Here is a 25,885-nt window from a genome sequence, read left to right as displayed (position 1 = left end):
ATTAAATAATTAAAGACAGATTAATTTATTTTAATTTTTAATAAAACTTTCATTAAATATTTAAATAAATTATTTTTAATAAATTTTTATGCTCATATTTTATTTATATTTTAAATTTTAGTTAAAAATATTTTTAAAAAATTATAAAAATTTAGAACTATGGAAATAAAAATTATGTAATAAAAATAATTTAAAATTTATAAATTTATATGTATTTTATAAATAAAAATTTAAAACAACTATTTTTTTTTTAGTGAAAATTTTTAGAAGATGATGAATTTTAATATAATATGAATTTACTTTTTACAAATTAAAGAATAATATTTAAAAGGGGTGTTATAAAAATTATAAAGGGGCGTTAAAAGCCCAACTCTTTAACAATTCATTCCTAGGTTGCAAAAACAATGGGCTTACAGATACAAAGCAACGCAGAAATAGCAGAGGAATTAGGGCTCGGCCATTTTAGAAGCCCACTAGCGAAAAGTGGTTTTTTTTTCTTTGCACTACGAAAAGTGGTATTAGTAATTGAGGCACACCTCTGGACTTTATATGGGAAACACTTGATTTTGCTCTGTGCTGTAATGGCATTAGGTTTTTAATGTTGTTGTAAGCTTGGGTTCTGAAAAACTCAAGGACTGATTCTATTTTCTCTCACTTGGGCTTGGTTTTGAGTCCGTTTGGGAGTGTGGTAAGGTAGTTGGGCTTTCAAAGTCCAGCTACTACAGTATTTGGTAACACTTGTAGTTGGGCTTTGATAGCTTAGCAAGTTTTTTTTTCCAACTTCTACTCCACAGTTATAGCTTTTACTCCACAGCAGTTGCAGATTAAAAGTTACAACACTTCACTCCCAAACACACCTTTTAATTTCTACAATTCTCACTTGTTCATACCGATAGATGCGTAACAAGAAAGATTGTCAGCCTGCATTTATAATACATTACATTGTGTAGGTATGCCATTGTTGACATTTGATGAGACTGTAACAAATTCACTTGTGTGAAAAGACCAATTAACTCCATGTTCTTACGAGTCAAAAAGATTGCGCGCGAGAGCGCGCACCTGCACACACACATAGTACTTCTTAATTGCAGATGCCTTCATTTTCTTTTCATATGAACACATTTTTAAACTATATAATTTAAGAAAATTAGTTTTTTACTCTTTTAAACTACATGACTTTATAATTCATTAAAAAATAATTCCCTTAAACCATATGATTTAAGAGCGTATCCGCATTAAAAAAAATAAAGGGCCCACACAATGACTATATACATATATATATATATATATATATATATATATATATATATATATGAAAGGGCAGAGAGATTGGCGTAGTTTGGAAATGTCATATTAGAACATTTCTATAGGAGATTTTGTCTCTGGTTATGATGGTAGGGATGTAAGGGGGAATGGAGGTACTGTGCTAATGCGTTTCTCACTTTACTTGTCTCTTGTTGCATTTAAGTGGCACAACTCTTTCTGCTAGATTGTATTAATAATAGCAATTGATTTGTCTGCTTAACCTTTTCATTTGAGTGGTGTTGTAGAATGATCATGGTCTGAACTAGAGGGAGCTTTGATCACCACGTGTCTTACTCGACTTATTATTTGTTATAGATTGACAAGATTATAATACCGTCGACAACTGGGCTAATGAGTGTTCTTCCTGGGCATGCGTCTATAATTGCTGTGTTGAAATCTGGCGTCCTATCAGTGCATGAAGGAAATGAAGTAATAAAATATTTTATCAGCAGTGGCTTTGCACTTATCCACACAAACTTTTATGCGGAAATAATTGCTGTTGAGGCTGTGCCACTTGAACAAATTGACCCAAGCCTAATTTAGAAGGGACTCGCTGAGTTTACCCAGAAACTAAGCTTAGCCTCAACCAACTTAGAGAAAGCTGAAGCCCAAATTGGAGTTGATGTGCATGTTGCTCTAAACTCTGCTCTCACTGGGAAGTGTTAGTGTTACCAGTCATTTTACTCCCTGTTAAGTTTGTGATATGAAGCCAAAAGTTTGTCTGAAATTCTGTATGTGCTTTTTGTGTTGTACATTGATCTAATATTAATAATTTTTGTCTCGGATTCTTTACACTTTAGTAGGCTTGCTGCTTGCTGCGGCCTGCAAGAGTGAACCTGCGCCATCATGTTTGAGGCATGTTTGATATTGAGGTATCGAGATTGGATAATTATAATTTAAAAACTATAATATTAAAGTGTTTAATAAACTGCTGTAGTTTGAAAGGTAAGATGAAAAACCTATAAGAAATATATTACTTAAAGTTATATTTATTGTATACTGTTAACTTTTATTTCATTGTTATTAATATTTTCTTTTAGTAGTACTTCATTATCGAATTGGGTGTGTTAAGAAAAGGAAGTGGCTCATCTTGGATTCAACTTGTTTCTACCCATGATAGGCTCCAAGGAATGCATTTCTTTTTTAAAAAAAACCATTATTAAGTTTATTTTCTTGTTTAAAGAAATACAACAAATACAATAACATAAGGTTGTAGTTTTGAGCTAATTTTTACGAAGGTTGTTGAGATGTTTTTTTCCCTCTCGCAACACCAGTTTGACATTACCTTGTTTACGTTTTTAAAGTAAGAGGCCAGTTTGATAATACTATAATTTTTAAAATAATTCATGTTAGTTGTTTAAATAATTAATTATGAAAAAAATTAGATAAAAGTTTAGTAAAATTTATCTTTAAAAGTGCTGTGAGTTTTAAAAGTAATCATATATGTTTAGTAAATCTTATTGTTAAACTATTGTAATAATATAAATAACTAAATTGGATATGACGTTAAATAAAATTTTTACAATACGATTTACCAAATACATACGATTTTTTTAAAACCCACAACACTTTTACAAATAAACTTTACCAAACGTTTAACTAATTCTCTTTATAACTAATTAGATTTATAGAAGGGCTAACATCAAATATTTTAAAAACTACAAACTCATCAAATTGGCCCTAAGGACGTTGCCGCTGGCTAGCAATTCCTAAGTTTTTTGTTATGCCTAAGTAAGAAGATTACTTTTATTATTATTATTTTTTAACAAACAAAAAAGACTATTGGTTAGACGTAAGGATGGCAATATGTATCACCCACTGCGGGTTTGTCATTACCAAATTTGCACTAGTGAAAATTTTAAATTATTAAACCCATTGCGAGCTTTAAATATTATCAAACCCTCCTGCAATCCGCTGTGAGTTTTTTATGAGTTCTCACATTTAAGCTCACAAATATTGAAAAAATACTTTCAATAATAAATAAAAATTTAAATTATATACTTCAAACTATAAATTTATAATAATAGCTTAAAAATCCACATAAAATACTCAGTTTTAGATTTTATCAATATAAACGAAAATTAAAGTTTCAACATTAAAACAAATGCACAAAATATATCAATATAATACAAAATATTTCGATTGTAGGCAAAATTATTATCAGTAAGATTAATGCATTGCTCCATCTTTTTTTTTTCAACATGTATTGTCAACAATATTAACGAGTAAATATTAGACAACTACCATTAGCAATTTTTTTAAATGAATAAAAGCCCACATTTAGTAAGCAATCATTAGGTTCAAGTTATTAAGGTTGAACGAGCAAAATCAACTAAATTAAAATAATATATTATTAATATTAAATTTGAAAATCATAAAATTTCGACTTATTAAATTTATTTTATCTATCTTAATGTGTGCCCCCGTGTGTGTTTATGTGTTTTTTTGGGAGAGGGGGGGTTAGCGCATACGGCTACACTGAACTAGGTGAGGTTTAAGAATGAGGAAGACAATGTCGTGAATAATAACTTTAGCACATATGTTTAATATTTTTTTTATGTAACTTTTATGATTAAAATTCAAAACCTAAATAATTAAAAAAATAAAATGCGGGTCGATGGATGCCCACATAAATATCCTTAAATTTTTTTTTTATTAAATATCATGTGATTCATAATGCATTTAAATTTAAAATATCAAACCTACATGCAATTTACAAAATTACTTATAAAAAGACGGATTTTTATGAGTGGGTTTTAGCAAATTTGTAGATTTGGGAATAATTTGCCCATTCTTAGTTGGAACGGTAAAGTTCGACAAAAAGGTTGCTGTTGGGACCCGGACATGTTCAAGATTATGATATAAAGAAGGTAAAAGGGAAATAAAAGAAATAAAATCTTATTGAAGTTTAATAATTTGACGATTGCTCAGGCTGTGTTTTCAGCACATGTGTAAATTGAATAATTAAGTCAAAATAACAAAAAAAAAAACATGAACCCACAGCAAAGTGACTCAATCTCTGAGGCGGTTAATTAATTTTAAGGACGCAGTTTTCCTTTTAAACATCCGTTTCATGCACTATTGACATGCTCCAAGCTCACGTAAGCTTGGCTTTGTTGATCACAGTTTCACAGCTCAGCCACTCATTTAAAAATCGACATCAGCTCATGCTCCAACGTGGGAGAAAGAAACGCAATTGATTGCCTTCAATAATTGAGGTCACATCATGGTTTACCATCGTGGCACAGTCGACACCGTTGATTTAAACTGACCTCGTAATCTTGACCGTCAACAATGGCAAAGTACAGTTAAATTTTTTTTAATTCTTAATCAATTGACACGTAGCACGTGCGATTAATTATAGCTGCTGTGCTGTCGGACTGAGGAGAATCGCACGTACACCGGGTAGCGTTTGGAGGAGCCGACCGGTTTATGCGGTCATGTGGCGTGGGCCAGAGAGGACAAGGACCTTGGGAAAGGAGCCAGCAAGATTATGCGTCAGGTGGGTCCCAACATTGAATGGCCTGTGTCTGCTATTGTGGGGTCCGTGGGTCCTACGTCTAATCAGCTCCAAGTTTGGTGCTTTTAACTTTTTATTTTTTTATTTTTGAGGGCGTGCGGGGCCCACTGCTTACTCAACTCCTAGTTGGAGAAAGTAACGACAAGTGTGGTCCTTGGACTCTAGAGAGATCATGAAGGGTCCGCTTGTAATAATTAATTCAGTGGCCTACCGGTCTTTTAACGTCAGTCCCCGAGGTTTCGACATTTTAACTTTTCCCCATACTTCCATATTTTCATGCTAACACCCTCATTAAATTCATATATTGATTTTCACCCCCAATAATTCGCATTCATGTGCTACTCTTTTATATACCTTTTACCTCATTCAAAGATATTCGTATTTAAGGACTACTTAATAGTCATAATAAGAACTTAGATAGTTAAGTGTGACTTTTTTTCATCATTATTATCGGACATTAAAGTTAAAGCCCCTGACATGTTTATAATGTTGTTAAAATTATAATTTTATTCTAATAAAATGGCTACTCTTTTATCTATGGTATTTCTTTAGAAACATTGTTTATGTAAAATTATTTTGTTTGATAGACTTTATTTATCAGTTGATTGATGTTACTTCTAATTGAAGTAATTTCAAAATATATTATAGTTCGTTAACTTTTAAGTTCACATATGTCATATTCCCAAAATATTTAATCTAACCATAATAATGTATTGCTCATGTGTAAATTATAACACAAATATGATTCTAACTTTCAAGTTCACATATGTCATATTCCCAAAAGATTTAATCTAACCAGAATAATGTATTGCTCATGTGTAAATTGTAACACAAATATGATTCTAACACATTGATATTTTAATATATTGCATCATCAAAAAAAATTATTTAAATTTTTAGGTGGTTTGAACATTATTTTTTCAGTATAATTTATTTATTAGTTAATTTTCTTATGTCATTATAAAATATATTATACATTGGAGCATTTTCAACTTATAGCATTCATGGATCATGTTACCACTTTTCTGCCAATTTAACGTTTTTATTTTAAAGAACCAAGTTTGAAGAATTTTGAACTCATTTTGCAGCTACTAGTCTAATACTAGCACTAGCAGTAGAGGAAAGAAAAGTTGAACAATTTTCCTTTCTTTAAAGTGACTGTCTAGGTGGGGAGAACAGAATCTCGAGTGCCCAAAAACAACGAAGAAGAAGTACACAAGGCGACTAACCGAGGGGCCAAAATGCCAAAAGTAATAATATATATGTTGCCAAAGCAAGAAAAATTATTAATTCTTCATTTTAATGAAAGCGATGCATCATAAATGCTGTGGACCAATAGATTGAACCGCCCGGATTTATGATAATCGCCGCTGGTTTTAAATAAGCCATCGGTCGCATAACCTCTTGCATCATCCAGTGACCAATCATATTCAGTCACGTGGAAAAATAATACCCTTGCCGGGTCGAGCATCTCATTATTAGAGTAGTCGCTAGTGCACTCGATTCTCTCAAGTCAACTTCTATTTCAAGGCCACGAGGCTATAAAAACAGCTTCCCACCCACCTTCCCACCTCCCCCTAAAACCTGTTCAGTCTTCTTCTATTAGCAGCTCTTACGGCGCATCAGACCAACCGGAATCCGCTTCCGCGAGCCAAATCGTATTCACATCCACGATGTCTTACTATTACGCCGGATGCGCAGATTACCAGGAGCCCCACTTCCTTGATTCTTGCTTTCTGTGCCGCAAGCCCCTTGGCTATAATTCAGACATCTTCATGTACAGGTTAGAATTTACATACAATACGATCATCTCGATTTAGTCCAATTTTTAATGATAATGATTCATATGAAATCGAAGATACCCAGATGTGAATTTGCGATTCATATGAAATCATACTAATTTTTTTAAGAATTAATATCGTCACGTTTGCTGCAATCGAGATATATCTCAATTTGCATAGAATCATATAATAAATCGATGATATTCAAGATTTTCATTCTAGTCTAAAGAAATTGTTTATTCGTTTTGATTGGCTCAGTCTGATTACTAAAATACGAAATTTTGATGAATTTTTTGCAGAGGAAACACACCGTTTTGTAGCAAGGAGTGCAGGCAAGAACAGATAGAGATGGATGAAGCCAAAGAGAGGAGCTGGAAGAAGTCATCTTCTTCTTCAGCTAGAAAATCAGAATCAAACAACTCAACACCCAGCAAAACTGTACGGACGGGTACAGTTGCTGTGGCCTGATAAACTGATGGGTACTGAACCCCAATTGAAAAAGCACTATGTTTTCGGATTTTGTTATTTAAAGAAAAAAAGAGAGAGAGAGAGAGAGAGAATTGAAGGAAATGGAAATCCCACATAATATGGTCAAGGATTTGATCTGTAAAGGCACGAATGGTGGGAGAGAGAGAGAGAGCGAGAAGGAGAAAATGAGAGCAATCAGACACTTTTCTTTTTCTATTTTGGGTTGAGTTTTTATGAGGATTAAGAGGAACCAGCATCCTTTGAATGGGATGATCTGTGTTATTTTTGTAATGACGTGATGATCTTCATGTTAATTTTCCCTGTTCGAAGCATTTTGAAGCAGTCAATTATAAAATCAAAGACTTTGCTCACTTCTTTACGTATCCTAGTTTAAGAAAATTAAAAGAAGGCTCTAGCTTGTATCCTTGTTCCCCCAGTATGCCCTATCATTTTTTTTTTCCCTCTTTCCCTTTTTTTTCCTTCTTTCCAGTTCAGATGTGATTATGGGTTGTTTCTTAACTTCTCTATCGTTTTGTTGAAAATCAGAAAAGCGCTAACACATAAGTCCATATTATTTCATTCTTTCTGAGTCTGTTGATTCAGTTTGACCGTTAAAATAAAATAACATCACATTTGAGCATTGATGACGTATATTCAAATCAATACGTTTTCTTATTAATTTAACATTATGTATTTTCTACTTATCATAATTTATGTGAATGTGAATTTATTTTCATCTTATTTGTAGTTAAATGTTTCATTTTTTTTTTTTGGTTACATAATATTTATTTAATATCCACGATGATAACAAACAATAGAGTAAAGCTAATATAGGAAAAGAAAATACTTTGAATCTCATTAGTTTTCAGAGGTGAAAAATTATTAGTGTGAGATCAAGCTTAAAACAGTGAAGGACACGTTAGTTAAGTAAAGATTTAAATGTGAAGAAGACTAATTTAGGTAATGTTTTATCTTCATAATCTTTGTAAAGCTAATTTGTCGGATTTATGCATGTTCAAGTACTTAATAGCTCAAAACCTAGTCATGGCATTCAAATTTACATTCGGTCCCATGAAATATGTTTTCTATACTTGAAGAAAAATAGGAGTTAAATGTTTTATCAAAATGAATAAGAACGTGGACCAAAATATAAAACTCTCAAAGTTGGCATGAATGTAAGCGATAGACCGATTTAGGAAATTGGCGAACCGGTTTGTTATAAATAAATTGTTCAGAGAGCAATCAGCGAATTGGTTTGCCTTAAGCGGCATATAGGTTTGTTTGAAATCCTTCAATGATAATTATACGGGAAACCAATTTGTCGGTTTGATAAAATTGATTCACCGCTTTCCTAATGTGGCGTAGGCCCTGAAAGTATTGCAAAGGTAAATGGCCGATGCCCTAACCATTGGCAAGAGCCTAGATCAGCTGCCTACGGCTAGGGGTGGGCAAATCGGATTTCGGTTCGGGTTGTTCGGGTTTCGGTTCGGGTTTCAACCCGTTCGGGTTGGAGAATTGAACCCAATCGGGTTCAAAACGCCAACCCGAACCAAACCGAACCGAATTTAATTCGGTTCGGTTCGATTTGGGTTGACAATTCGGATCGGATTGGGTTGATAATTCGGGTTACAATTTCGGTTCGGGTTAATTCGGGTTAGTTCGGGTTAGAATAATTCGGGTTAGTTCGGGTTAGTTCGGGTTAGTTCGGATTGAAACAATTTAATCTAAAAATTCTAAGTTTCTAACCACTTAAAATCTAAAAATTTAAATTCCAAACATTCTTAACAACAAATATCCAGTACAATCAAACTACAAAAATTACAAATCTAAAAATTAAAATGGCAAATGGCAACCATGATTAAACATCTTCATTCTCCACATGACAAATAAGGCTAATAATCCATCTCTAAGACTAACACCATCAATACTCAACACAACATCTCCAAATTAGCAATAATTAACCACCACCATAGAAAAATATCGAGCAACAACGGATAGAAAATGAAGCAAATCAGTCCATGCTGCAAAAAAATTAAAAAACTTAATTAAAATTTAGTTGAATAACTCAATATGCCTTAACAATTCTCAATATTACTAGTAGCATATTTGTATTATGACTATGCCTTAATTGTAAATGATTATTAAGTTTGATCTAAATCGATAACAAACTTACTGTTGCAGCAAAAATCTTCATATTAGAACACTTGGATGTTCTGCTTATGTCGATTTACGAAGCTCTACATAAAATAAAAAGATTTGAAGTAAATAACTCTTTAACTTAAAGTAAACAAATCTAAAAAATAAATAAATAATCATTAATATTTATACCTTCTGTAAGAGCATCCATGAACTCATTTTCCTCCACCAACACCTGAAGGTTTGTCGTTGAATCAACAAAAAGTGAAGTTCGCAACCAATTTTGTGTCAGTATCAATGCTTCCACCATATCAGGAGTCATAGAACTCCTATATTCATCTAAAATACGACCTCCTGTGCTAAAGGCGGACTCAGATGCAACTGTAGATACCGGGAATGGCAAGTACATCTCTAGCTATTTGCGATAAAATTGGGTATTCGAACTATTAGCTTTCCACCATAATAAATATCAATGGAGCCCCAATGCATTAGACACTTGATATTCAACCGACTCCATCAAGTAAAGATCTAGCTCATTTGAAAATTCTATGTGATCTCTAGTAACGGCAACCATCTCAGTATATTTGGAAAAAGGGTCCTCAAATACCTCATCGTCTTCATCCATAAAAGTCAGCCCACTATTAGCACTAATACCCGCACTTTCACTCGGAAATGCACTCACACTTTCACTCGGAAATGCACTCGCACTCGCACTAGCACTAGCACTTGGTTTAAAGTGTTGAGCACTATATGCTTCAAAAAGCTTGTTTAACACATCCTTCACCACATTTTTCATTTCAGCACATTTTGCACTATCTTTACCATATAAAGTCTCAAAGCAAAGTGCTGGAAAATTCATTTTCCCCCGTGGATCTAATATAGAAGCAACGATCAACGACTTGTTTATCTTCGAAGACCCCTCCCAATACTCTTCAAATTTTTCCTTCATGCTACTTGCTATCATACTAATGTGTGGGTCAAGACTGTCCGCCATTGTATTCAAAGCTTTTTCAACTTTGCATATCTCGTTGTAGCACGTACTAGATGTCACCCTCAGTGAAGAAGAAAATGACAATGTGGCCTCATAAAAAATCCTCAAAAACTTGACCATCCGACGAGCATTATCCCAATCATAACTTCCTGGTGGTCCGATTTTTTTTTTTCCCACATTCTTCTTCATGAAAATAAGCATCATAAAGCTTATCCTCATATGCCATTCGATCAAATGCCGATCTAAACTTCAATGCCGTTGTTAACATGGTATATGTGGAATTCCACCTAGTTGGACAATCTAAAACCACACTTCCTCTAGAAGGCTGACCATTCTTCCCCAAGATCTTTTCTTGCTCTACACGAATTTGAAATGCTTTCAATCTCGCAGTAGATGATCTTACATACTTCACAGCATTACGGATACTAATAATACTATTATCTAGTTTTTTCAACCCCTCATTAACAATAAGATTCATGATATGTGCGCAGCAACGTACATGGATAAAGTCACCATTCAACACCAATGCACCATCTCTCCAAGTCTTCAATTTATTCGTCAAATAGGTAATGGCAACTTTATTTGCACTTGCATTATCCACGGTGACTGTGAACACCCTCTCTATACCCCAATCAAGCAAACATTTCTCGAGCTGCTTACCAATTGTCTCCCCTTTATGATCAGAAATTGTGTTAAAACTGATGATCCTCCTGCGTAACTGCCAATCTTGATCAATAAAGTGTGCTGTTATTACCATATAACTGACCGTTGTGATGGAAGTCCAAATATCCGTAGTAAGAGACACTCTTTGCTTCTTATCACATAATAAACTCTTCAATGAAGCCTTTTCTGATAGAAATATGTCAAGGATATCCTTGGTAATAGTTCTACGAGATGGAACCATAAACCTAGGACATGCAACACTGCAAAAATGTCTAAATCCAGAATTCTCCACATGCGAAAATGGCAATTCATCAAGAATAATCATTTTAGCAGTCGCTCTTCTAATAACCTCCTGATTAAACCCCCTAACCACAACCTGACCAACCTCTTCATTACCGACACCAATAGTTTTTTGACTTAAAGCTGTTTGATTTTGTAAATAACTTTCATATTCTAAACACCTTTTCAAGTGGTTCGACAAACTACTAGTCCCATCAGTAGATTTACATGAATATTCTTGGCCACAGTAGTTGCACTTACACCGATTATAATCTTCCGGCAATTTAGTGAAATCTTGCCATACCTTTGATCTTGGAGCCATCACTTTTCTTGGTTGAGGCGGTTTTGATGATGTCTTCGATGACCTCTTCCTCTTTGATTCGGATTGGGCTCCCGTAGCCATTGGTGATATATCACTAACTTCATTAGATTCAGTGGATTGGATGCTTTCATGATTTCTTGAGCCACCACTATCAGACATCTGAATCATAAATCCATAACATGATCGCATTAGGTTGTCATTACAAAACCTCAAAATTTCATAATGTTATAACTTATAATATCCTAAATTGAACAAATATCACAATTTAATTAATTGAACAACACTTAAGTTAAATACAAACAATAATAATAACTACATATCAACAATTCAGCATATTACCATTTTCTAAATTAAAAAAACAGCAAAAATTAATCAATTAATTAACAATCTCCAATTTAATTAATAACTTCAATTTAATTAATAACCATCTCCACCCTCCAATTGTTCAATTATCAATAAACTCACTCCAATTTAATTAATAACAATCTCCATTTATTCAATTATCAATCAACAACAACAAACCCACTTCAAATAATTGAATAATTATCAATCAATTAATTAAAAATTTACAATTTAATTAATATCAATAGGCTGTTAAAAACTTAAAATTTGAATCGGGTTGTTGCCATCAGCTGCGTGCAAGTCAGCAAGTTATAGCGTCGCCGTCGGCAAGGTAAGACAAACCTTGATCTCGGAGGTCGGAGTAGCTACAACGTCGGCAGATCGAGGCTTGCTGGGCTGAGTGGGACGCGAGCTGAACGGCGAACGCACAGCGCAATTGCGGGCAAGGCGTGCTGGCTGACGTGAGTGGGCTGCGGTGAACGGAGATGCTGGCTGCTGCTGTGAGTGTTCTTGTCGTGGGAGGGAGTAAGACGGTGAATGGGGCTGCTGGCTGCTGCTGGCCGCTGCTGCTGGCTGCTGCTGCTGGCTGCTGCTGGCCGCTGCTGCTGGCTGCTGCTGCTGGCCGCTGCTGCTGGCTGCTGCTGCTGCTGCTGGTGGCTGGTGGTGGCTGGTGGTGGCTGGTGGTTGCTGCTGGTGGCTGCTGCGAGCTGCTGCTGCTGGCTGAGCTACTGCTGCTGGCGGCTGCGAGCTGCTGTTGTTGGTGTCTGTTGGAGCTGAACGGGGCTGCTGTGGCTGCTGCTAAGGGGCTGCTGTGACTACTGCAGAAGTCGTCGGCCACAGTTCACAGAAAATTAGAAGAGGAAGCAAGGAGGGGAGGCCGAGAGGGAGAAGTTAAATGTTAAAAAAAATAACTTCAACCCGAACGGGTTGAAAATTCGGTTCGGGTTCAACCCGAACCAAAATGTAACCCGAACGGATTGAAACTTTGAACCCGTTCGGATTTCACGGGTTAATCCGAACCGAACCAAACCCGAAATAAATTTCGGGTTCGGTTCGGTTCGGGTTAACCCGAACCGAACGCCCACCCCTACCTACGACTCTCTTGTGAGAAGTGTGTTCTTTGCAAAATTCATCTTAATATTTCGATTGAGTGATTGTAAGTGTGGATAACACTTGGGTAAAGAGGTGTGGGATGTATACCTCGAATTTGTAAAAATTTATTAATATATTTGAAGTTAATTATACTTGTTTTTTGAGCCTTAAATATAAGGCTTGGTGTTAGTGAAATCCTCAACATTGGATTGTTTGAGACATGGACATAATGGATTTTGTCGAACCACGTAAAAATTATAGTATTTGTTTTCTCAACCCCTGTCTCTTTAATTTACTTGTTGTATTTGTTATTATTGGATTATGGTAGCTGGTATTGTGGATTATGGTTCTTATTATTGGAGAAATTTTTAAAACCGCAATTCACCTCTCTTGAGTTGTTTAGTTAGAATTTCAAAACATGTAAATAAATATTTCAATTTTACCAATAATATTAATTTTGAATATTCAGAAGTCACTTTGATAGAGCAAGAATTCTCTTATGTTTTGGTTGATTTTCTTTATTTTTAAAGAAAATGGTTAAACTTGACTGACATTCTATAGTAAATCGACACTTGTTACTCCACCGTTATAATTTAAAGACATTAGTTCACCCTTATATTGTTAAGATATTTTGTTAACTTAATCGACATAAGGGAGAAAAAGTAAAAATCTAAATAAATATCCTATTTGATCTCGAAATAAGATTAGTTGCACTCATTAAAATACCATAAACATTATTTTTTAATAAAAAAAATTTATTACTAAAATGTCCACATAATGATTTAGCATTAGGGACAAGATGATAGGGTTAAATATAATAATTTTACTCCTTACAAACATCTTCAATCCATCCAATTTTAATTATAGATTTTTTCTTGGGTTATTATGCGGGGAAAAAATCTAGATTCTTGGACGAATTGCAATCCAAATTTTATTATTATTTATTTAAATTTGTTTCATTCTGCGTTTTAATACAGGAATTTATAATTACCCTTCGCTAAGATCATGAGAATTTTAATTGGCCTTCATTGAGAATTCTCTCCGTATCTCTTCTTCGATAATTTGGTTGATAGAATTCGCTAAATATGAAATGAATACAGGTGAGATTGCAAAAAGTTTTAATCAATTTATTTAGTGAAAAATTAAGAATTGATTTTCATAAGGGTATATTTGATATTTAGATGGCGTATAGAGTAAAACTAGTACTTTCGGATTTTAATAAAGATAAATTTCAGACTACTCTCTTCATTATTTTCAAATTACTCTTTGTTTTTAAAAAATCTCAAGTTACACTAATATTTGTTCAAAAAATAAGGTAAAATGGGATGGATGATGAAACTTTTTTTTTGTCTTCTTAATAAAAAGAAGAGTAAATTGAGGTTTTCTAAAATAAAGGGGGTGATTTGAAGATAACTATTTCAGGAGGGGTAATCCGATATTAACTCTTTTGATAATGAGTTTAATTGGTTGGTGTAAATTAAACAGTACATAAACATTAAACACATGGTTTCTGACTTGCATATTATTTGCAGCTTAGGGAAATGGTTTTATTTAATGATTTATTTTTTTTTCTTTTGCCAATGAAGAAAACTTTTGTTGAAAGAACTAGAGATAACAAACGTATAGAGAATTCCTCAGACCGGATAATTTTTTTCCATTTGTTTCTGGAATGGCAGAATTCCAGCGACCCATCGAGTTGGATTGGGGCCAAAAGACGGAGACATTTAATCAGTCAGGTCGGGGCATGTCCAGGACCCAAATCTGAATAGGGTGGGGCTCCAGGATTGGATTTTTATTTTTTGATGACATGACCCGTTTTGATGCTATTTTAACATTGTGTAAATTGACGGAGATAGATTTCCGAACATGCTTGTGAATGCTGGACATTCTCCATTTCACACCATTTTTGCAGCCCCTTGTTCGATTTGCTGATGAAAAAAGCGCTAATTTTATGTTTATTTTATTGGAGAATCTAAATGTACCCTTTTAATTTCTAAATACACATTTATAAATTAGTCGGGTTAGAGATGTCACTCACAACTCATCGAGAAATAAATAAATAAACGATGCTACGACGGACGTGTACTTCCTCAACTCCGCTATCCCGCCGCTCTGTGTGAGAGATAAGACAATCTAAAACCAATCGCCGGAAAAACCAAAAACTTCGGATGTGCGCTAACGTGCGCCAATTGCGGAGTACTCTCAAGGTACATCACTCATATTCTCTTCTTTCTTTACTGAAGCTTCACACTTTGAGCTGTCCACAAACCCAAAATCTCACCACTCCACCTCATTTCTCTTCTTCAAATTGTGATTATTTGAATCAGTTTGTACCTTTCTCCATTCCAAACTCAAACTCGTTAACACACATAAATTCATATGAGCGGCGAAAAATCGTTGTGGGGCTATCGAAGATGGTCAAAAACGAAAAGGGATATATACTAAAAGCCTTTTCACAAAAATTCTGCCCATACTTCTTAGTGAAGGTAATGAAACTATTAGAAACTCGTGAAACAGCATTTGCATTCTTCAAGTTGGTGGTTTGCGATGATTCCGAGTCCACAATTAGGTCTTGTTGCATTGCCGCTCATATTTTTGCGGCTGAAGATTTACGGCTTCTTGCACAAGATGTGGTTACTTGGGTTATTAGCAGAATTGGAGCTGGTAGGAGTAAACATATGGTGGAGTTTATGTGTGATGATTTTCATCTATTTGGCTCAGATTTTCGGGTACTCGATGCTCTTTTGCACGGCTATTTGCGGGTGGAAATGAGTGCTGAGGTGATGGAGATTTTATATAGAATGAGGGAGGTGGGCATCATGCCGAGTGAGTCTGCAATTACTATTCTGTTTAAGTTGTTACTTAGAGTTGGTGATTATGGTAGTGTGTGGAAGTTGTTTAGAGATATGATTCATTTAGGGCCTAGACCTTCTAATTATACTTTTAATGCATTGATTCTTGGGTTTTGTAGAAATGGTTGTATTAGAATTGGTGAGAGTTTGCTTCATGTGATGCATAAGTACATGTGTGTTGCTGACTTTTTTGCCTATAACATTTTGATCAATGCTTATTGCATCAGAGGGCAGACATCATATGCACTGTATTGGATGCATTTGATGATTGAAAGGGGCTGCAAACCAAGCACTGCTACATTTAGTACTGTTATTGATGCCTTGTGCAAAGAGGGAAATGTGGTGCAGGCCAGGATGATTTTTGATATGATTCAAGAGGAGGGTCTTTCTCCAAATGTGGTAGTTTATAATGCCCTACTAAATGGATATGTTAAAGCTAGGGACATTGATCAAGCAAACATGCTATATGAAGAAATGAGGAGCAGAGATATAGCTCCTGATGCTGTAACTTTTAATATTATAGTTTCAGGGCATTGCAAGTATGGTGGAATGGAGGATGGGGATAGGTTGTTAAGGGATTTGTCGGTGTCGGGGTTGCTTCCCAATTGTACGTTGTATGATATTACAGTTGCAGGATTATGTTGGGCAGGTTGGTTGGATGAGGCCATGGAATTTTTTGAGGATATGTTTGAGAAAGGAATATCCCCAAGTATTTTTGCGTTTAATTCTATTATCGCAGCTTATAGCAGGGCAGGGTTAGAAGAAAATGCCTTTGAAGCATATAAAATTATGCATCAATTTGGTCTGACTCCTTCATCCTGCACGTGTAGTTCTCTGCTTGTGGGTTTGTGCAAAAAGGGGAGGCTGCCGGAAGCCTGGGATCTTTTGTGTAAGATGATAGAGAAGGGTTTTCCCATCAATAAAGTAGCTTTTACTGTACTTTTGGATGGGTACTTCAGGATAGGGGATCTGATAGGAGCTCAGAGTCTGTGGAATGAGTTGAATAGGAGAAAAATATTTCCTGATGCTGTTGCCTTCTCAGCCTATATCAACGGACTTTCTAAGGCAGGTCTGGTGGACGAGGCCTATGGCGTGTTTTTAGAAATGTCAAGGATAGGGTTTGTACCAAATAATTTTGCATATAACTCTTTAATTGCTGGGTTTTGTAACCGTGGGAAGCTAAATGAAGCATTGAAATTGGAGAGAGAAATGAGGCAAAAGGGTCTCCTTCCAGATAACTTTACCTTTAATATTATCATCAACGGCTTTTGCAAACAAGGCAGAATGAAGCCAGCAATTGATGCCTTTATGGACATGTATCGAACTGGGTTAGTCCCCGATATTGTCACATACAACACTTTGATTGGTGGGTATTGTAAAGCACTTGACATTGTTAGAGCAGATGAGTTGGTGAATAAAATGTATGCTGGCGGGTTGGACCCCGATATCACAACCTATAACATACGGATGCATGGTTACTGCAATATTCGAAAAATGAATCAAGCTGCAATGATGCTGGATGAGCTTGTTTCAGCGGGTATAGTTCCAAATACGGTAACATACAACACACTGATGAATGGTGTTTGCTGTGACATACTGGATCGTGCTATAATAATAGCTGCAAAATTGCTTAAGATGGCCTTTGTTCCAAATGTCGTTACTACTAACGTATTACTGTCTCACTTTTGCAAGCAGGGGATGCCTGAGAAGACTCTATTGTGGGGTCAGAAGCTGAGTGAAATTTCCTTTGATTTTGATGAGACTTCCTATAAGATAATGGACAGAGCCTACCATAATATACAAGAAAATGCTGAGTTTTTTCAAGAAACATCTGAAAAGAGCCTTTTTTTGGATTTCCTCATGTACATTACATATGATTACTTCTGGAGAAACAGACCCAACTATAAAACCAGCCAGGCTTCCCTTAAATTAATTGAGCATTGTTCTGCTGGATCCTGAAATAACCTCACAGAACATGATTTCAGAAGTGTGTTCAACTTGTCTTGCTGAATCATTTACTGTCATTAGGGGGTGTATGACACTCAACGTTACCGGGGATTTTTGTGTTCAGTCGATGAAATTACAAACAGCGGCAATTGGAAGAAGAGGCAGGAAAGTTCGTTGACACACTGCAGTGGAGATTGGTTCCTTTACTTTAAATGAAAGACAAATTGAAAATATGAGAGGACAAATGAAAGAAAGTGCCAGGTAAGGTAGAGGGCATGAGTGTAGCTCCTAAGGAGAGATTTTATTGGACCGCTCTTTAATAGTATGTGTGTCACCTTCATTGAAAATGTAAAGCTGCTGACATTATTAGATTCGGCACAAGTTACCTCTCCAGCAAATCAAGTAATGAGTTATTGTTTATGATGTAAATTTCCTCTATGTTCTGCAATTTATTATAGGAAATATATGTGGATAGATGAAAGATCCTAACTGCTCTGGGCTTTTAACAGGTGAAGTGGATGAAGTCTTATGCAGGACTTGCAGTATAGCATGATCTAATGTTTCATTTATGAAATCTGGCGGCTTTCTATTAACTTACTATGAAAGCATATTACACAGACAGGTCAGTAATGCATGGTTGCTTCTCCTTTTGTTATTGCTGTCACCCAAAACTGTTCTGTAACAAGAGCATAACAAACACCATATACCTTCAAAATGTATATGAAGTAATCAAAATTGATGATTGACAACGAGACACTGTTTTGTTGCAGGCTGCAGTATGGCCTTTGCCAGTGAAGAAGGTGGATCAGCCAGACTGAGGGCTTAAACTCTGCAGGTTTGTCATAGAAATTGAGTCCACTGCACCAGTGTGCATATAGGCTACATTCTATTTGGGTCATGGGTTGTTTTAGAAGGCAGCATTTGCCCATTGCAGCCAAGGTTGAAGGGAACCATGCGGAAGCCAAATGAAGTCGGATGCTCTTCTTGACTTGTTAATTATTTGTTAGAAGGATGAGTTAGGGAAATGCTGCATAGTTTCAGTACTTAAGGTTGAATCAAAATCACAGAATAAAAACTTTCTCCTTGCTTTTTGGGCTTAATTGGACAATGATTTAAATGGAAATAGTCATTCCAAGTTAGCGGAATGAAACTCGCAAGGGTCGTTTTCATTGCTCTCTTTGTTGTTGCACAACTAAACTGCTTATCTAATGGCATTATTTACTCTAATACTTCTAAAAAGGAAGCTGCTTCCACATTTAAAAAAAATGAAGAAATGAAGAAACTCCTCTGTTACGTCAGGACAGGAAAATATTAGCACGACCATTTAGTAAGCTGGCCCCAAACACAAAGGTCCCAAATGTTGAAACAACCAGTACATTCAGTTTCCGAGAAATTCTTACATTTCCATTAAACAATTAGAAAACTTGGGCAAGGGCTGTGGGGGGTGGGGTTGTGTGTGTTGTGGAAGGAAGAATATAAACCTTCGAAGAACTTTGGCCATTTACAAAACATAACTTATTGCATCATAAATTTACTTCAAGTTCTCCTCCTCTAGAGGATTTGAATTCGTGAAAAAATAAAAAAGTTATCGGGACGAACTTGACACTTGACACTCCATCGCATTGAGTTTGCAGGAGTGGTACCTACGGGTGATGATGCTGATTATTGGGTAACCATAAGCCTAAGAAATAAGATTACTTGCTCGAGTCTTGGGCGATTTATAAGTTAATTTTTGGGATAATTATGTTTACAGTGGGGATAATTTTGTAAAGAAAAATTAATAATGAACTAATTTTATAAATTGTTTTTGCAGTGGGGGCAGATTAGTATTTTCATCAACTCTTTTATTATAGTGTTGCCCTTTAATTTCCTGGATCTGAACCGGCGTGTCCCAATTTTTCAGCTAAATTTTCAGCCGACTTCCTTAAAACTCTATGCAAAATACATTCATTTACTAATATGAAATTGTTGAGGATGCAAAACTATTGACTGCTCTTTTCCAGGTATGTTTTCATATTTCCTTCGCGCCAGCCAGAGGCATGATATTATTATTATTGTCTACAGCTTTCTCTCTCTCTCTCTCTCTCTCTCTTTTTTCATTTTTTTCGATATGATATTTGAACATAAATAAGTTCTTACATCTCCATTAAACATATTACGAACGAAACTTAGGGAAGCGCCAATAGGAGAGCCAGCAAAAAAAAAAAAAATGAAAAGAACTGTCAAACCACTTTGGCTCTCTGCATAATCAACAATCTTCTTCTACTAGCTCCTTCTACATGCTCACCAAGTTTAGCTAAATGTGCCATTCGTCTTTTCCATGCCTCAGAAGGTTCATGTTGCTTCTGCTTCGTTTGTGCCTCAACCGGGTCCTCTTCACAGATCTCTTCAAAAGTTTTATCAAAGGAGTCTCCTTCATTTGAAACTTGCACTATCTGCTTCAATCTCTCCACCACCTGACTCATCTTTGGCCGATCCTTGGAACTCTTTGACAAGCAATTGTCTGCTAACCTGCCAATTTTTCGAGCCTCATTGATCGAGTACTCTTTCTCAAGTCGAGGGTCCATTATCAAGCCAAACTTTTTACTATCAGCGGGATACTGCTGCACCCATTCCAAAAGTCTCTGCTCTGTTTTTGGGCGGTTTCTTTCCAATGACCGCCTACCAGTAAGCATCTCATACAATACTACACCAAAGCTCCATACATCACTTTTGGCTGTGAGATGACCTGTCTCTATGTAATCTGGAGCAGCGTATCCGAATGTTCCCACCACCTGATCACAGAAAATTAGAAATGTTAGTTCATGAGCACAATAAAATCAGTCTCTTACTTATTTCAGATTAACCAGTTTTGCTACTTGTAAGAAATAATCTGTAAAGTCATTTATGAGCCACAAACAACATTGATCAACTCAAATTTCTACTTTAAGTTGTTCTGTCTGACAACTTTGACACAAGTGCATGCTTTCAACTTGATTTTGTGTTGAATTTTACAGAAGTCCAGTGCTCAAAATATGATTCGAGAGGATCGTTAATGAGAATATTGGCAAAAAGGAGTTACTTACTGCTGTCGACACGTGTGTATGGCCAACCATTGGCCCTTCCCTTGCAAGTCCAAAGTCTGAAAGTTTTGGCCTAAAATTCTCATCCAATAAAACATTGGAGGCTTTGAAATCACGATATATCACCTTCACCATTACCATAACAAAACATTAGATAGCAAGAAACACTAAGAAGTTGATTAGATCATGAACATAACCTGGGGAAAGAAGGTAAAAATGTGGCACAATTACAATGAAACTGAACTAACCTGAACTTCCAATCCTTCATGTAGGTAAGCCAATCCTTCAGCTGCCCCAAGTATTATATGTAATCTTGTTTTCCAAGGAAGGGGTGGAAATGCCCTGTTAAAAAGATGATCTTCCAAGCTCCTATTCAGCATAAACTCATATACAAGTAGGCGCTGGATCCCTCTTTCTCCATCTACAGCACAGTATCCTATCAGTTTGACAAGATTTGGGTGTTCCAGAACACCAAGAAATTGGACCTCTGCTACCCACTGTTTGTGACCCTATTTGAGTTGCAAAGTATTAGGGCAAGTAAATATCATGTACTGGAAAATATAAATCTAACAACAAAGAACCCAATTGGTGATCTTTCGGGGTTAAAGAAAAGCCCTGAATGAGCTAATACATAGGGATTTAATACGCTAACCAGAATATATATATATATATATATATGGCTTGGGCATCTTTGATTTGCATTTGCATATGGCCTATGAGCATATGTTTGGTTCAAAATGTATAGCTAAAGCCAAAGGTTAGCAATCTGAGTACAAATGAATGCCGAAGATAATGATTGAAATGCAAGACTAGGTTCGTGTGAAGTAAGAAATCAGAAGCAAGAAAAAAGGCATTCATAAGCAAAAATTTGAACAGAAACTACAATCACATCGGAGTTCTGACCAAATACATACATACATACTTCAAGCATTCAAATATAATATTTTTATTAGAAAATGGATCGCCAAACAAATCAAAAAATTAAAAAAGAAGAAGAATATTGAGATAATAATTAATTTAATTTCATACCTGCAAGCCGTCCCTGTTAAGCTTTTTGATAGCAACTACAGTAGCCTCACTTGTCCCATCACCTGCAGCAGGCTTAATTGGACCTTTATACACACTCCCAAATCCACCTTCACCAATCTTAAGCATCCTGCTGAAATCATTTGTGGCTTGTCTCATCTCAGAATATGAAAACACTCTCAAATTATGAGCTTTCTCTTCGTACAACTCAGGAATCCCACGCGGGGAAGTCACTGACGCTGAGCATGAAGATTTAACAAAACGATCACTCTCTGCCCCAGAATAATCTTCAGACTTTCTTGGCTCTTTCAACTCTGGAGCTGATCTTTCTTCCCTTCTTCTCAATTTCTTCTCCTTGAAATAGTGAAAGCACTTCATCTTATACAACTCAAAAAACAAAACAAGCAATCAACGAAAAGCTAGTAACCTATTTGCCGCAAAAATCAACAAGAGCACCAAGAAGAAAATTTACCAGAGTATTATATATTTTTTATTTTGCACAAAATATTAGAGGAAGAAGAATATACACCTTTCGCTGACCCTGCCGTGCCCGTTTACGATTTTGTAATATTTGGTGCTTTGAATTTGGAGAATAAAAAATTTAATTCTGACTAGTCATTTTTTTCAGCCGACGATCAAACAAGAGACTGTTTTGATTATGACTTCACTTGGTTAACGGGCCCGCTCGGTTGCACAGATTTATCAAATCTCTACGCGACCCATTACGAAAAAGACAAAAGTTATCATCACTTCTACACACCTTGACCTTCAGTTTCAAGTTTCAACCAAATCTAAATCTAACGTCGAAGAAAGGAGCTGTTCCGGTGCGCCGGTGTGGATCTGCTCAGAATCCTAAATTAAATTCATTAATAAGAAATTTATGGTTAACCACATTTGATTAATTTCAATAACTTTTAGGATCTTATAATCGTAAATCCCAAATCCCACCGAGATTTTCATGAACGGAAAAAGTATTTTCAAAGTTGAAATCACAACAATCTATTTTTAATAAAAATAAGAGAAATGACGGTTACACCCTTCCTTCCGAGTTGCCGGCGGCCTTGCCCTTCGGACAAGTAAGCAGTTTACCTCTATATAAGTCGATGTGTTTTGGCAAGGGATAGGAAAATTATTTGTCAACCAGAGTTAAAATTTTAAAAATATTATATTTTAGTTGGGACTTATTATATAATATTTTTAAAACTTACCATTTTCATTGTTAAATGAAACAGTAGGGACTGCTGAAGAAAATGCCAAAGTGGGCGTGGGGTACGTCCATCCGGGCAAGACAGTTTTGTCCTCTGTTCGGCGCGTGCGAGTATTCTATCATTATTAGCTTGACTGACTCTATCCGACGAATGAAACATTGTACCCACGTGGACATCGATGTGGATCAGAGTTGAGAAGTGGCACCTATGTTTTAAAAAATACAGAGAGGTAATATAATTGGTTTACTTAAATTTAATAAAAAAAATTAATTATTTAATAAATGACATATTATTTAGACTAATATGTTAATTTATTTAGATCTTATAAATAATTATTAACTATATATAATAAATGAGATATTATTTATAATAAAATTTAGGATAAAAAGTATGAGATATTTACATTACTCAACATATTAAGTAGTAGAGCTGTCAAAGTCATCCTACATGCGGCCCATGTGAAATATCTTGGCTTCGTCTTACAAAGTTACGAAAGTATCCCCTGTCATAGATTTCAAAAATTCAACAATGTCAATTTGGTCCTTTTTAATGTAACTTTCTATTTTTTAAGACGAACAAGACGTCGTTGCGATCACCTTGGCTTCTTCTTCGGAAGTCAAAAAATTATCTCCTCTATAGTGGTCAATTTGGCCCTTTTCAATGCAATTTTATTAATTCTAGTTGTTTCTTCTGAAGTTAACTTGTTTGACTTTCTTACTTAATATATTCACGTGATTTTCTTAATTTCTTGTGAAATTGTGTTCTTGTCACCTTCTCCACCAAATTTGTTTGACAAAAGTCAAACTCACTAAGTTTAATAAATAAATTAATTAATAAATGAAACACGGGAGAGGATGGCAAACTATCAGCTGTTAGATGCATTAATTAGTCAAAACAATGCTAGAACATACACGTTCCTTAAAAACTTTTGGAATGAGTCAACTACGGTTTAATCACACCCCTGACCCGCAAAATCTATTTTTATTAACAAATAAGTCATGGAATCTTGTTCCCAAAGTTTCAGATCGTTCCTTCCTTAGTTGCATCGTCCTGCATATAATAATATACCGTTAAACTAACTTACGGTAAGGGCGCGCTGGTGATGCATTCATTCATTACTTAGCTTCACAGTCACACGTCTGATTCAACAAATTAATGAGACGTGATTATTTATTAAGTTATCTATTTTATTTTTTTTATCTTTAATGTAATAGAAGTTCACGAGTTAGCAATTATTTGAGTTTCTGAATTCAAAGTGATGACTCATTGGTTCGTATTGTTCAAATAGATACTTACGTACGGTGACTTATCATCTTGTAACGTTTGTGTGGTTAAGTTTATAGTTTCAATATCATTAACGAGTGTTACGGGATCCCACTATAGCTAAAGATAATGAAAAAAGAGTTCATGATTTGGTCACTTGATTTTACCTATTGCATGTATTATATCATTGGCATGGACAAATTGTATTATATAGGTATATATATACAATGCTCCTCAAATCGAGCTTGCCGTTGCTGTCCAACGCCACAGATTCATTCAGTTGCACTCGTAGATTTGCGTGTTCCAGAAGGTTTAAGATACAAGGCCGAAGCCCGAAGCCCGAAGCCCAAAGGTGGGGATTGGCATCCACTAATTACTTCCAATAGCGCCTTTGAAAAGCCCAGCTCATTGAAACATGTTATTAGGGGACCTTTGACAGCCCACATAATACGGTTTTAAGTTATTGCTGACCCATGTTTAATAATTTCGGAACTTATATAATTATATCGTGGTGGTGTATTTCGAATTTAATATTTTACTGTATTATAATATAATTTATATCGTATTCTACTTTTTTATTTTTATATTTGTAATATTATGATAATTAACATATAACAATAAATTTATATTATATATATTTTTAATTATTTTTTTATAGTTTTTATTATAAGATTTGAGGAGTATTGTATATAACAATATTATTTAATTATAGTAATTATTATAAAAATAATTACTTAATATATTTAAAAATAAAATTTAAATAATTTTAATTTAATATTATAGTCACCACGAATGATTTGTGGCTAACACAATATAGTATAATAAATGCACCATTAAAATATTTAAGCGTTGTTTTGTTAACACCAAAAAAAAAAAAAAATTCCCTATCAAACCCTTCATCTCGTAAGGTACCTATTTTGAGAATTGCAATGCAATACCTCTAGCCCCAGTCCCAACATCTTTTTGTTTGCAAAAATGAAAAAAAAAAAAAACACTAAAATTTTCTAAGATGCACACTTCTTTATTTACTCCGGACTTTCTTAATTCCAAAATTGATCCTTAATTTAACTCAATTGATACAATAAGAAACTCATTAAATACAAAAAAGAAAATAATACTTTATTATTAAATTGTTAGATAGTTATTGCTTTAATAACACCAAAAATATATATTTTATATGATTATTGACTAAAACTTGTTATATTATCTATTATTTAACGATGTTCGTTAAAAAGATATAATACAAAGTTTGTATGCTAACTAATGTGTCGTTTTTTTTTTTTTTTTGTAAGGCTTTGTGATTAACAAATATTGAGTCATATTCCTTCTTATCCAAATAACGAATTTATGTTCGCGACACATTAGTTGAGATTTAGTCTTGTTAATGCATCACTATTTAAAATTTATACTCACTACACAATATTGGATTAAGCTTGGGGCACATTTGGCGGCGGCATAAAGTTAAGAGGATTGAACTATTTTTTAAAAAAATAGTACAATCATTTATTTGGTGTCACAAAGATAAGTGAGGATTCCCCTGGGATCCTAGGGATAAATTTTTTCATGTTTAAAAATAATTGTAGAATAGCTATACTATATAATAGGGATATTGCCAATTTCCCCCTTAT

The 25,885-nt window shown here is 34.9% G+C and overlaps 3 protein-coding genes and 1 long non-coding RNA gene across 5 annotated transcripts; 2 read left to right on the top strand and 2 right to left on the bottom strand.

Annotated features, from left to right (window-relative positions):
• Positions 1-6,350: 6,350 nt before the first annotated feature.
• Positions 6,351-7,365, top strand: LOC18049756. Its single transcript, XM_006445408.2, has 2 exons — positions 6,351-6,608; positions 6,906-7,365. The coding sequence occupies exons 1-2, from the start codon at positions 6,499-6,501 to the stop codon at positions 7,072-7,074; spliced, it is 279 nt and encodes a 92-aa protein (XP_006445471.2). The 5' UTR covers positions 6,351-6,498; the 3' UTR covers positions 7,075-7,365.
• A 1,588-nt stretch (positions 7,366-8,953) lies between these two features.
• LOC112100333 lies at positions 8,954-9,445 on the bottom strand. Its single transcript, XR_002906676.1, has 3 exons — positions 9,403-9,445; positions 9,248-9,311; positions 8,954-9,095 (listed from the first exon to the last, which is right to left on the bottom strand). It is a non-coding gene; the product is annotated as an uncharacterized LOC112100333 (long non-coding RNA).
• A 5,449-nt stretch (positions 9,446-14,894) lies between these two features.
• LOC18049755 (pentatricopeptide repeat-containing protein At1g63330) lies at positions 14,895-19,013 on the top strand. Its single transcript, XM_006445407.2, has 3 exons — positions 14,895-18,100; positions 18,208-18,320; positions 18,469-19,013. The coding sequence occupies exon 1, from the start codon at positions 15,068-15,070 to the stop codon at positions 17,708-17,710; it is 2,643 nt and encodes an 880-aa protein (XP_006445470.1). The 5' UTR covers positions 14,895-15,067; the 3' UTR covers positions 17,711-18,100; positions 18,208-18,320; positions 18,469-19,013.
• Positions 19,014-19,633: 620 nt separating this feature from the next.
• Positions 19,634-22,869, bottom strand: LOC18049754 (probable serine/threonine-protein kinase PBL19). 2 transcript variants are annotated; one of them, XM_006445406.2, is made up of 5 exons: positions 22,316-22,869; positions 21,790-22,173; positions 21,009-21,269; positions 20,764-20,886; positions 19,634-20,472 (listed from the first exon to the last, which is right to left on the bottom strand). In XM_006445406.2, exons 2-5 carry the CDS (start codon positions 22,162-22,164, stop codon positions 19,921-19,923), a joined length of 1,311 nt encoding a protein of 436 aa, XP_006445469.1. In that variant the 5' UTR covers positions 22,165-22,173; positions 22,316-22,869; the 3' UTR covers positions 19,634-19,920. The 2 variants fall into 2 exon arrangements, with proteins under 2 accessions (XP_006445469.1, XP_024044574.1); XM_024188806.1 differs by having other exon boundaries at positions 21,790-22,164.
• Positions 22,870-25,885: the final 3,016 nt, after the last annotated feature.

This window comes from Citrus clementina, unplaced genomic scaffold (assembly GCF_000493195.1).
Source record: "Citrus clementina cultivar Clemenules unplaced genomic scaffold, Citrus_clementina_v1.0 scaffold_3, whole genome shotgun sequence".
NCBI lineage: Eukaryota > Viridiplantae > Streptophyta > Magnoliopsida > Sapindales > Rutaceae > Citrus > Citrus x clementina.
The sequence above is the reverse complement of the archived record's forward strand: the minus strand, read 5'-3'. Positions and strand labels throughout refer to the sequence as shown.

Bases quoted from the DNA above. Each gene is read 5' to 3' on its own strand.
- LOC18049756 (XM_006445408.2), top strand. From the start codon at position 6,499: ATGTCTTACTATTACGCCGGATGCGCAGATTACCAGGAGCCCCACTTC. The intron at 6,609-6,905 runs GTTAGAATTTAC...AATTTTTTGCAG, and splicing joins TCAGACATCTTCATGTACAG to AGGAAACACACCGTTTTGTA.
- LOC18049755 (XM_006445407.2), top strand. From the start codon at position 15,068: ATGTGCGCTAACGTGCGCCAATTGCGGAGTACTCTCAAGGTACATCAC.
- LOC18049754 (XM_006445406.2), bottom strand. From the start codon at position 22,164: ATGAAGTGCTTTCACTATTTCAAGGAGAAGAAATTGAGAAGAAGGGAA. The intron at 21,270-21,789 runs GTATGAAATTAA...CAACTCAAATAG, and splicing joins TTAACAGGGACGGCTTGCAG to GGTCACAAACAGTGGGTAGC. The intron at 20,473-20,763 runs GTAAGTAACTCC...TTCTGTGATCAG, and splicing joins ATACACACGTGTCGACAGCA to GTGGTGGGAACATTCGGATA.